The sequence below is a fragment of the Castor canadensis genome, chromosome 5 (genome assembly GCF_047511655.1).
Source record: "Castor canadensis chromosome 5, mCasCan1.hap1v2, whole genome shotgun sequence".
NCBI classification, from domain to species: domain Eukaryota; kingdom Metazoa; phylum Chordata; class Mammalia; order Rodentia; family Castoridae; genus Castor; species Castor canadensis.
In genome coordinates this window covers 113,890,447-113,903,382 of record NC_133390.1, presented here as the reverse complement: position 1 = coordinate 113,903,382, position 12,936 = coordinate 113,890,447, and the positions used below count along the sequence as shown (strand labels likewise).

The 12,936-nt window shown below is 40.2% G+C and overlaps 1 protein-coding gene across 4 annotated transcripts in view; it reads left to right on the top strand.

Moving 5' to 3' along the window:
* Positions 1–12,936, top strand: part of Mme (membrane metalloendopeptidase) — a 112,410-nt gene that overhangs the window by 22,204 nt on the left and 77,270 nt on the right. Inside the window, exons 1-3 of one of the 4 annotated variants that reach the window (XM_020174109.2) lie at positions 4,926–5,049; positions 9,428–9,597; positions 10,552–10,587. In XM_020174109.2, coding sequence (XP_020029698.1) covers positions 9,438–9,597; positions 10,552–10,587 — 196 coding nt within the window. In that variant the 5' untranslated portion in view covers positions 4,926–5,049; positions 9,428–9,437. Of the gene's footprint in view, positions 1–4,925; positions 5,050–5,445; positions 5,632–9,427; positions 9,598–10,551; positions 10,588–12,936 lie in introns of those variants that run through there. The other 3 variants (XM_074073946.1, XM_074073944.1, XM_074073945.1) reach the window with 3 other exon arrangements.

The following is a 12,936-nucleotide window of genomic DNA, read 5'->3' as shown; positions in this document are numbered from 1 at the left end:
TATTATCATGGTGAAATACAATTTCTCCTTTTAGTTCTATGTCGTTTTGAAGAATATACTTAAATTTTGTGCAACTGGTTATAATCAAATTTAGAATTGCACCATCCTGTTGAACTGAATACTCTTGTTTTTTTGGTGATACTGAGGTTTGAACTCAGGGTCTTGTACGCTACCATTCGAGCCATGCCTACAGCCCCTTTTGCTTTTAAGTTATCTTTCAGATAGAGTTTTGAGTGTTTGGCCAGGGCCGGTCTCAGGACCATGATGCTCCTACCTGTGCCTCCCATATAACTGGTATTACAGGTATGTACCACTACTGCCCAATTTACTGTTGAGATAGGGTCTCATTAACTTTTTGGCTGGGCTGGCCTTGAACATGGATCTTCTTGGTCTCTGCTTCCCAAATAGCTGAGATTATAGGAGGTTGCCACTATAATCTCAAAGTGTAGTATAGCCTGCTTGACTATACATTTTAGGGAGGTAAAACTTTAGTTTCTTTTATCTTGTTACAATATGATTAGACCAGTAATCCTTTGGTTATATTGGTTGATTCATTTTTCTCATCGTTTTGCTTTCAACTATTCTATAGCCAATTTTTTTTTTTTGGCAGGACAGGGGTTTGAACTCAGGACCTCATGTTCAGTAGACAGGTGCTGTAACAATTGAGCCACTCCACCAACCCTTTTTTGTGTTGAGTACTTTCAAGATAGGGTCTTGAGAACTATTTGCTAGGGCTAGCTTCAAACTATGATCCTCCTGATCAGCTAAGATTACAGGTGTGAGTCACCTGTGCCTGGCCGTAGCCTCATTTTTAACATGTGTCTCTTATAAACTAAAAGTGAAGGTGAATTTTGTTTATTTAATCTTTGTCTTTTAACTAGGAAAATTGTCCAATTATATTTATTGTGGTTAATATATTTTGATTTATTTCTTCTTTCTTATATGTACTTTTCTAATATTTCACTTTTTCTCTTTGTATATTTCCTTTTAGATTGATTTTTATGTAGTTCCAGTTTTCTCTCCCTACAAGATGTGACCTTACACAGTCCACTTTTATCCTTTTAGTACTTACACTGCTAATCTTTCCATGTACAATTAACTTAATAAAACCTAAACATTGAAACTAGTCAATAATAGCATACGTAAGGGCTTTAGAGTGTTTTAACTCTAATCAACACTCTCCCGATTTGCATGCCATCCTGAGCAGCCTGTTAGCTGATCTTTTTAATCCTACTTTTAGAAGTATGCTTATATTTATCCATGTAAATCTAGTAGCCTATATTGCTAGATTCTTTGTGAAATTCCTTCTTATAAATCAGATCTTCCACCAATTATCATTTCATTCCACAAGTTCATTCTCAAGAAGTTCCCAGGTGATAGGAATTCTTTCAATGTTTATTTGGTAACATCTAGCTGGGACCACTCTACTATAAACTTTTAACTTGAGAACATTTGAGCAAATATTCAAATATGTAAAGTTTTGTCTGATCATGAATTCTCAGAGAATTTTTGTTGTAAGTGTACTAGCTTGAGTCAAGGCTTGAAAAAGCAAACAAATACATTTTTTAAAACTTACATTTTAGTGGGGTGCCTCTGGCTTTCATCTATAACCCTAGCTACTCAGGAGGCAGAGATCAGGAGGATCAAGGTTCAAAGCTAGCCTGGGCAAATAGAGGGATAAGACCACATCTTTTAAAAAATCCATCACAAAAGAGGGCTGGCATAGTGGTAAGAGTGCCTCCCTAGAAGGTTTGAGGCTCTGAGTTCAAGACCAGTGCTGTCAGAAAAACAAACAAAACACCCCTACACTTTGGTAAGCATTTTGAGAAATGTTTACAAGAAATGTAGACGCATATGACTTACAACCTAACAATTCTATCCTTAGTGGAAGTGGTGGTGACAAGAGGACAAAAAGGGTGGAGGTGGGCTTTGAGCTCTGTGTTTTGTTAGCTTACCTTTTCATTGCACATGCTTCTTTTCAGGATCCTAGCTTTATGTAAGAATCTTTGTTTGGACTATGCTTTGTACAAAGTTCCTGGGACAGATAAGTCCTTTTCAAATGAAGCTCCAAGGCACTTATGTTTTGTGAGGCCTTCTGAGCTAGCTGGATCTATCCATGCAGCTGTGGGCCTTAGGCACACACCTTTCTAAATTTCTGGTTGTTCTTGGTTTTTCCTTTACTTTCTTACTAGCTTGGTGGTGCAGTTAGAATCTTTAAAAAAGAAAAAAAAAAAAAAAACTGCCACCAGTGGCTCACACCTGAAATCCTAGCTCCTTGGGAGGCTGAGATTGGGAAGATCAAGATTCCAGGCAAATTAGTACACGAGACCCCATCTCCAAAATAACCAGAGCAAAAATAGGCTGGAGGTCTCACTCAAATAATAAGAGTGCCTTCCAAGTATAAAACCCTGAGTTCAAACCCCCATCTCAACAAAACGAAACAGTCAAACATTTATAGGGACAGTTTCTAAGGCTGTGTCTTTCATGTTGTCAGAATCAACCCACTCCCCTATTAATACCTTATGCCCTGGGCACCGTGATTACAAACTTTTTTTCTATAACTGGCCAAATTGAGTGACCCTAGACAACCTTGTTAAGCTTGGGTTTCTGATTGTACTTACTTGGGGGCTCTTTATTAGATCATTTAAAAATAAATTATTTCAAACTTGCATAACTTTTTTAGGGAAAAGACAGAATTCTTGATAAAAAACCTGTGAGTTTCTAAAGAACTTTTATGACATTATGGTACATTAGACAAGTTCTCCACCCATACCGTCGCATATAAACTGAAGGTCAAAATCTAAAAATAACTTTTGACATTTTTTTTTTCTTTTGAGGTACAACCTAACTAAATCTATCATTTTACCTACACCATTTCTATACAATTTCTCCTACCAGAGGCAACATTTGAATTGTCTCCCTACAGACTTTATTTTTCTTTTAATAAGACTGAAATAAAATGGAGATATTTGCTCATAACTAGTCTGAAAAGTTTTCATTAATGATTATTTTTTTAAAAAGAGATCAATTACATTTTCAGATTTCAGCTGTAAGTTTATAGCTGAAACAAATCAGACTAACTTATTTTCTACTTGTATCAAAGCAGTCCTGTAAGCTAGGCGTAGCTGGGGAAGGGAGGGAGGCTTAGCAAGCCTGAGGCCCTTGGTTCAATCCCCACCACAGGTGGGGAGGTTGGTGGGGTGGGTATTCTGGAACCCTGAGAGAACACTACCTTCCAAAGGAACTTTATCAGTTTAAAACCTTGATGCAAACTGGAAAACATACTCTAACCTGAAAGGTTCAACTAGAAAGGTTAAGATCAGGAATAAGAACTTAGTTTGCATTTCCAGTTGGTATTCAAATATTTGCATTATTGTGACCAAGCCACCTCCTCCACCAAAATTTGTTATTATGCTAATCAGAAATGTATTGAAATGTAATGCTCACAGCACCACATGCAGGGACAGAACTGGCTATGAGAAAAAAAAAAGGATTTTCTAATTCATTTTGACCCATTATTAATGAAAAGCTGAAATGACATTTTGGTAATTTAACTGAAAAGTAACAAAAATTAAATGCTGGAGTGGTCAAAGATCTAGATTTCTCACCAAATGAATTTGATTAAATCACTTTTCTATGGGTAAGTCCTCTGTAAAAGAAGAATGGCAGCAACTATGCATTTGAGTCAAAATGAACTGGGTCAAATTCCAGTTGAGATGCTTCCCTGGGTGTTAGCCAAGTTGCCTGTGCCTCTTGGGAGCAACTACACCCATATTTTAGCATCTCTGTGAGCACTGAGTCCTATTGCAACTATGCCCAGAGAAACAGTACAGCACAGAGACCTGGCCATCTCCACACTAGCTACATCTATGTGAACTTCATGACCTGAAGACTGGTTAACTTTGCCTTGAAATGTCTTTTCATCGTATTCCACTTACTATTCATTAGCATGTATTGCCTGTTCTTGCCTTTTAGCTTTCTCTCCTACTAAAAGGACATAAAACTTGTTAATGCAAAAGAACTCCTCTAGAGCAGTAAGTCATTTTGATGTTAAAAGATAATTTCAAGTTCAGGAAAATCCAGTTGTATTTCAGTATGAATTCCCGTGTGTGTGTGTGTGTGTGTGTGTGTGTGTTTGTAATTTGTGATTCAAATGAGAAAGGGACAAATGTTAAAGCAACTTAGATACTTGGCACTGAATAACGGAATTAAAAATCCTGGAATTTAAAAAAGTGCAGTTAAACTTCTGAGTTCCTTAGCAATAATGTCTGCTTTTTTACAAAAGGCAGCTTTTGTAAACGATCTTTTTTTTTTTTTTTTACCCTTCATGAGAATCTCAAGTGTCTTAAATGAAATGGTGGACTTCTCGACTGTATGAATTTGTCGAGGGTCCAGCCACCTTACAGCTCGTTCTAACAGACACTCTAGCTTATGTGGCTGGCTTTCTCGCTCCCATCGTAATAACGTAAGCGATTCCCTGGAGTCAGGTGTGTGTTGGGGGGGTGGGGTCGGGGAGGGTTCAGTATAGATCTTGGCATCATACGTCTCTGATCTTGCTCAAGCAAACAGAAATGAAAAGAAGAGAGAGAGGGAAAAAGAAAAGGAAAGAAAGAATCGGGAGGAAATGAAGGAAAAAAAAAGAAAGAGGAAGGAAGAGGGAGGGAAAGCAGGGAGGCAGAGCGAAAGAGTGAGTGTGCGGGAGAGAAGCATTGTGGCGCGGGTCCACTACAGAGGACGACCCTCCAGCAGCACCGCGAACCCCGAAGAGAGCGCGGATTGTTTTCCTGCCAGCCTCGACCCTAAGCAATTCCAGGAATGTTTGGCCAAGCCCTTTTGGGAATGTTGAGGTGGGGGGCCGGGGACCGTCCCCGTCCCACGAGGCGACAGGGCCTGGGGGACTCGCAGCAACCTTCAGGTCACCCCGGGAACTGCTGCCGTCGAGGTCCTGCGGCGGCGAGGCGGGGGGCGGGAGCGGCGAGGCGCGGGGCGCGGAGATGAGCGAGCGACGGAGCTCGAGCGAGCGCCGGCGGCAGCAGCCGCGCGACCACGGTGAGTGACTCGGCGAGGGGGGCGAGGGATGCCGGGGTCCCCGCCGCCTTCCCGCCGTGCCGAGGCGCGCCCGGAACCGCCCGGAGTCGGCTGTGGGCTTGGCGCGCGCCTTGGGGACGCACGGACTGGCCGGCTCCGCGCGCTCATCGGCCGGGATGTGTCACCTCCGCAGCCTCCAACTTCTCCCGCAGCCCGCGGTGAGTCCTGGCGCGGCCGGCCGGCTCCGGGAAGCGAGGTCCGAAGGGCGCGGGAGCCCGAGGGACGGGCGCCGCGGGACCGAGCCGGCCGGAGGCGCGCGGGACCGGGCGCGGGCGCGGGCGCGGGAGGCGTGCCCCGGGAAGGAGCCGCGCGGGACCTGAGGAGTGGGGCGTGGAAAGGCCGAGAGGGGACCTGGAGGAGGAGGAGGGCTCTGCGAGTGATGTCAGGTCCACCCCGCAGGTCATTTCCATAGCTCCCCGCAGCCGCGGCCTCGGGAGTTATGAGTGGTCACAGATCAGCGTTACCACATTGCGCCCGGGTTCATTTGGGGGCTGGGAATTTGCCATTCCGCTCTACAGACACTGAGTTTATTTAAAAAGCCAGGTTTGTTTTCATTTTGCGTTTTGTCGGATTTTCTCATTTAGCTCACTTTTCTGATTTTTTTTTTTTTTTACTTTTCTTAACCTGAAGATCTTTTCATGATCCCACCTCTTCATCTTGCTTTGAACCTTAATTTCCTATTATATAATTTCTGCTTTAAATCTCACAAGCGTTGGTTGGGGCGGTGTGTGTGTGGTGGTGGTGGGGAGTGCTTTTGTAGATGGAAGTTTAAGACCCTTTCCTGACTTCTCTGATCGCAATCTATTTATACTGTTTGAAATAAGGGCAATTGCAACCGGATACCTCTCTTTAGCGTCTCAATCAAGTCTATTCCTCCTCCATATATGGTTTAGATGGCAATTTTATTAAACTGAAAAGTAGTGCCTAACCTGCAGCGTCAGCTTTTGGAAGCAGCTAATTGGCAAATTGACTAGGAGGGTGTGTGGCCTCACTCCCTTGAATTCTTGCTGGGTTCAAGCTCTTAAAAAATTTGTGGCGGGCAGTTTTTTGGATTCGATGCTAAGTGTCTTTGTATAGCTACACTACACATACGAGCAGCGAGGAGGGACTTAGGAGTCCAGAACTCCGTACTTAAAGGCCTGGGAAACACCTACTAATCAATGGAAGAGAAGCAGTGATTTCTCCTAAGCACCTCCCTGTGTCCTGCAGACACAGTCTACATATGGAACGTGTTTCTCTTTCCTCTGCCTCAGTTTCCAAACTGTGATTACATGCAGGACCTCAGAGACTTGTAGAAAAAAGTTGAATATTGTGTGTGCTGTGAAGATGGAAATTGCTGGGACTCACATGTCCGTTGGACAAATAGTTGGCCTCCCAGGTTTCAGGATTGGACAGCTGGTAAAGTGATGCTTATGCTCACTTCATGCTTCGGCTATACAAGCTGAAGTTTGCAGAGCTCTTTGAGTTAGACCTCCCGATTGTGTTCCCTTCTATGGTGGTATCTATTTTTCAGTTTAACTTCTTAACATATCTCGAGTTGAGGTGAAATATTTTAAGTATGTAGGTTTCCTTTTGCATATTTTACTTTAAAAAGAACTATAAGTATCAACTTTATGTACATTTTTGTATTCTTGCTTACTTGTCCCCCATCCCTCTCTTAAATATGGCTGGGTGTGGTTCATTTGGATATGCAGGTAACTGAGGATGTTCATCCTGAGGTTCAGTATGCTGACTCTTGTTTTCTTAAAAGAAAATAATGAACCATTTGAAATTAACTGGGAATGAATCACAAATTTAATTGAGAGGATAAACTTAGAGCTTTTCAGATTTGCTCAGTACTGTTGAAAAGTGCTTTTAGGGGTAAAAAGACTTTGAATCATTTACAAAGCATTTGCAAAGAGGGGCCGATGGAGAAAAAGTTTGCAGGTGATTCAAAGATGATATTCTTTTGATGTAGCTAAGAGGATGAAACAGCTTTAGTTTCTGCCTTAATTTCCCTGTAACTATTTCTGCAGCCTTAGGTGGCAAACCATTAAAAACTCAGCTACCTTGGCACCCTTTTCAAGGATAAGGAGGGGAGCCAGGGCTCAGGAAGCCAAAGGGGGAAAGAGAACCATCTGCTTACTACCTTTACTACCCAGGGTGCTTGGTGGGGTCACGGAGTGGCTTGATTTTAGCCCCTAGGCTGCCCTGGCTCCTCTGCCTTCAGTTTTATGTTACAGAGGCACTAGTGAGATTGGCACTTCTAAAAATGTTACTTAGAGCTAAAGAAAAAAAAGTGGGTTTTTATTCAACTAAAACATTTCTCTAGATTGTCTTCTGAAATATTATTAGAAGAGAGAGAAATTTTTAGGGAATTCTCAAGGAACTGTGGTTAATATATTCAGCTGTTTTCTTTGAGGTCAGTCTCCAAGTCCAGGAGGAGTGGGAGAATTATTCTTTTTGTTTACTTCTCTGTAAGGAGTCCAGGTATTAAATTTGTTACTTTCTTTGCCCAACCACCACCCCTGTTACAATAGAACTACAGTCAATTCAATTCCATACCATCACTCCTGGGGCTGTGAGACTAAGCTAACATGAGTTACATAACCATTAAATAAGACAGTTCAACATTCAGGTACATTATATTCTGCTTTCATTGAGCAGACACGGTTTTCATTGTCTAATAAAATATTTTTATTTGATACTCTGTCCTTGCTTATAGCTTCATGTAATCAAGAGGACAGCACCCTTTAAAGACTTTGTTTCCAACATTTGAAAGTCCAAGTGTGTTTCACTTATAAATAGCCCTGTGGGGGAAATAAATGCCTAGTTATCTGCAGGATCTCCTGGACTGGCTTCAAATATACAGTCATTTTCTATTTTGTATGGTGCCTCAGTTTCCACAGAATACACCCTCAGGAAATTGTGTATATTCAACCAAGTTCTTTAAGGATAACAACATTTCTGAGCAATTGCTTCATTTAGGATCTAAGTTCTATGGTTAGTTTGTATTGAGCCATAAACAGTTAATCTATTAGTCTGAGATGTTCTTTTTTGTACAGTTATGTAGGAAAATTGAAATTCTTTGTTCTAAGCTTTGGCATATTACCTGTAAAGAACCACTAGGCCACTAAAAGAAACAGTGAAATTTAATATTTAGGCTTTATCCCCTTAATTTTCCACCCTCAATTTCTGCAGTAAGATCTAAAGTAGCTTTTACTGCATGATGAAATGAAACGTTGTATTTCAAACAGTGAGCAAATGTTCCTTATGAAGAATATTGACTATTTGTATAGGTTTGGGCAACTCAAAGCCAGCCTGACTTTTCTGTGCACCAATTTCCTGAAGTGTAGAATTAGAATGCAATATCCATCCGGTAAAGATTATATGAATTGTATGTGGAAGCCACTAAGGGCTATGATTGGTGGTTGGGGGGGTGGCTCAAATGGTACAGCGCCTGCCTGCCAAGCGGGAAGCCCTGCATTCAAACCCCAGTATCACCAAAAAGAAAAAGACATGTATGAAAAGAAGTCCATACATGTCAACTATGATTGGTAGAAGTATTAATTTAAATACAAGTCAAAAATATCTCTTAACAATTGATACCTTGTCTGCAAGATAAGATTTTTTTTTTTGAGCGTATGTTTTTTCCTCCTTCATTTGCACAAAAAACTATTGATGTGGTTATTATCTTTCATCCTTGGGTATAAACCATTGACTTTTGGTCCAGCGAGTGACCATTCAGAATGTTGTCTAACCAGTTTACTCAGTAGCCCTATCAGCAGGATTAATAATTACAAATTGTAAAAGTACATTTTTTAAGTACAATAAGCCACCTCAAGTGTTGTTTCTTTTGATTTTTACCCTATATATGTATTTTAGATTATTGCTTAGCCAAATGTTTGTTTCTTTGGTTTTTATGTGTATTCATATTTGAAATTATTGCTTAGTCAAAACCTCAAGGTATTAGTCACTGATTTTTGAGCTTGTAAAAGAAACCACTGGAACGACATATACATTAACCTTTGACATTAGTCCAAAGTTGAGAAGGTGAGTTTAAAACTTTCTTAATGATGGTACAGCAGTTATTCGCTGATAAACTTCTGAAATAATACATGTGAATGTTTGACCAAGACTCTGTTAAATTTTGCTGAGATCTTCAGTGATTATCAAAAAAACAAAAGGTTGAGAAAGAAAGTCATCATATTCATATGGTTGAATATTCTTTGCTTCCAGAATCAAAATTATGATTTTTCTAACAAAAATTTATCTCATTAAATTAAAATAAATAAACTTTTTGCTTTTATTCAGCCACATTTTTAAGCATTGAGAAAATTATATATACATTTTTTGGCAGATTGTAGGTGATGGGAAGATCGGAAAGTCAGATGGATATAACTGATATCAACACTCCAAAGCCAAAGAAGAAACAGCGATGGACTCCACTGGAAATCAGTCTCTCGGTCCTCGTCCTGCTCCTGACTGTCATCGCGGTGACAATGATAGCACTCTACGCAACCTATGATGGTGAGTTACCCGCACATGCCTGCATTCACCCGTGCAGGAAAATGAGACCTTCATCCCGCGCTCTGACCATTCACCTAAGAGTGTGCCAAGGATGGAGACACTCGGGTATACAAAAGATTCATTTATAAAATGTAACATCAGAGCATCAAAACAATGAACTTAGACTAAAGTACATTGGCTTCAAGTTTGAGGAAAGTTACTAATTGTCAGGTATATTTAGTGCACTCATGTTTACTTTATGAGGACTCTGATGTATCAGTTTATTTGATTAAAGTATGCACAGTTTTGTGATCAACTTCAGTAATAGTCATTAGTCAATTTTTGTTGTGTCATTGAAATTCGAAAAGGGCTCCACAGGAATTTAAGTAGCCTTATTTGAGTCTTGGAAATTTTTCACAATAGGATTAGTAAAGATCGGTTCTTTAGTGGAAAAAAATGATTACTGAATGATGAATGAAGCAAGTAGTTATTTCAAATTAACAGCCTAGGGCATACTTAGTTAATGGAGGTGCTATAATAATATATTTTTCTTTATCATCAAACTTTAAATTTAGGATTTGCCTATCTTATTCCCCTGTAATTTTTTTTAACTATTGACAATGATATATAATACTTAGTGTTTAGTTCTTGCTTTAAGGAATTGCTTATTTAATTGGCAGGTTTTTTTGTTTTGTTTTGTTGTGGTACTGGGGTTTGAACTCAGGGTCTGCACCTTGAGCCATGCCACCAGCCTTTTTTTGTGTGTGTGTGATGGGTTTTTTTGAGATAGGGTCTCACAAACCATTTGCCTGGGTTGGCTTTGAACCATGATCCCCTAATCTCTGCCTCCTGAGTAGCTAGGGTTGTAGACATGAGCCTCCGGCACCTGGCTAATTGGAAGTTTTAAAAGAACAAAAGATAAAACAATTTAAAAATACTTTTTGTAAATATTTATACACCTCTCTCTTTTTCTAGATGGTATTTGCAAGTCACCAGACTGCATAAAATCTGGTAAGAAATTGTTTTTACACTTAATAGCATCACAATTAATGTATAACATTTAATAATCAAATGATAATAGATACATGTCTTTATTGTCAATATTTATACTCATTAATTGTACAGCACTGATTTGTGTGTCTGGCTTTTAGTCAAAGAAAATCAAATATATTTAGTAGATTAATTAACTTGCATATTCTAAAAAATTCACTGTTTTAGCTCTGGGATATATAGTAAGATGATAAAAAACTATACCCTTTTTTTATGGAGTTCACCTTGTAGCTGGAGAAAAGAAAACGATAACTGAATGATTGTCATGTCATTAAGTATAAGTCATGAGAAGGGTGTAAATTAAGTAGGGAGTGATGTAGCCATGTAAGGAAAGGTAGAGAAGCTGGGATTTGGGAAGGGCCTTGGAGTAGGCTGGCATTTGGAAGTGGAGGTGCAGAAGAAGAATTCTAAACAAAGAGAAAGAACAATGAGAACAAATCACGTGGGGCTGGTAATGGAGCTGAGTGGTAGAGTAGTTGTCTGACATGTGTGAGGCCTTGGGTTTGATCCCCAGCATGGGAAAAAAAAAGCAGGAATTATGTGAACATGTAATTAAAGCAGTGAAAATGTAAGCTTGTTGATGGGGGCATGTTATAGAGAGCCTTGCCAATGCAGGCACAGCCCTAGTGTGATAATTAAGGGGAAACAGATATTTTCTTGAACAGTACAGTGATCAGACAAAAGTTGAAAGAAGTTCTGGGAATGCTAGACCGGATGGATTGGATGAGAAGCAGTAAGAGTGGGAAGGCAAGCAAGTGGTGCTGCCACTGTACTGCAGGTATGTGCTGACTAGTTCATCTTGTGATGAGGTAACAGGAAGGGAGAATTCAGTAGCTCAATGGAATGACTTGTTTAACAAAATAAGGGATACAGAAGACTTGAAAATGATGTCATGTTTTAAAATCTAAAGGACTGAGGAGGGTGGTGTCAGCCCGGACAGAAATAGAGAAGTGAAGATGTGGATGTGTTTGGTCGAAGCTAGGAGTGACATCTGTGTGAGGACAGACAGCAGGAAGGCAGAGGTATGGTACAAGAAGCTGGAGTTTGGATGTGGTATCTCTTGACTTAGGCGTGATAGCAGAAGCCTTGGGAGTGTTTGAGCCTCTAAAAGGAGAAAAGAAGAACAAGGATTGAATTTAAGAAGACATCAGTAATTAAGGTATGAAGAAACTAAGTCAAAAAAGAAATCAGTGAAGTGTAAAGAGCTACATAAGTCACATCCACTGGAGAAATAGGACAAACATTTGTCCTTTCCAAGGAGAAGAAAGATGGCATCTGGGAACAGCGCCCCGAGATGTGAGCATGGTATTTTGCTTTGGGTATTCTTATCTGGGTTTCCATTAGTCACCAAACTTTGCCAAATAGTGATAGGAAATACTTGGAGTGTTAGGTTATAGTGTAATGAGCAGAATATCTGCCCTTTGCTTTTCTGTGCTATTATTTGATGGGTATTTTGCTCTGGGTCTCTAGTGTGGTGCCCATACAAACGGACATGATGTAGGGAGTGTAAGAAGACCTGATTTGGAGTCCAGTAATTTGCAGCATGTACTTTCCCATCCCAGGCCTTTCTCACAAACAAAGACATGTCTTTATTCTCCAAGGAAATGACTGCACAGATACCTTGGCTGGGAGATGCCTGGGGTCACTGAAAAAGTTACTATGTACCTAAGTTGCCGCAGCTACCATTTACTCCCTCCCCCAGTGCTCCCACTGTTTCTCTCACCATTCATGCCTGTCACCTTCTGAGAAACTTCTAATTGCATACTGACCTGTCCTTAGTGCAATTGACATGTCCCTTAAATCTCTTAATCTATAGGTTCTCTCCTGTCTCTTTCACTTCTTTGCTTTTTTTTGTTTTTCTGCTTTTTTGTGTGTGTGTGGCAGTACTGGGGTTTGAACTCAAGGGCTAATACTTGTTAGGCAGGCATTCTACTTCTTGAGCCACTCCACAAGCCCCTATTTTCCTTGTATTTTAATTTTGAAGAAATTGGATTCTTTGACTACTATGCATACTGTTATAAACTCCTACAGGCTGTGTTGCCCCTGAGGTCTGGTAGGGTCCTGTAGTTGTACCCATCTGAAGGAGCAATGTGACATTTGGAATCTGAAGCCTTGCATTTGACTTAATATTTAGGAATAAAGTTTTCAATAGTGTTTGGCAAGTCTTAACTCCCTAAAGTATATTTAATCTGTCTCTTTTAGTTGTAGCTTAAAAACTACACCAAGGGTAAACACCTCAAGAGCATTGTCTTGGCAGAAAAATGTCTGAAATAGAAATAGCTTCAAGGTTGTAGTGTAGCCCTGTGATTT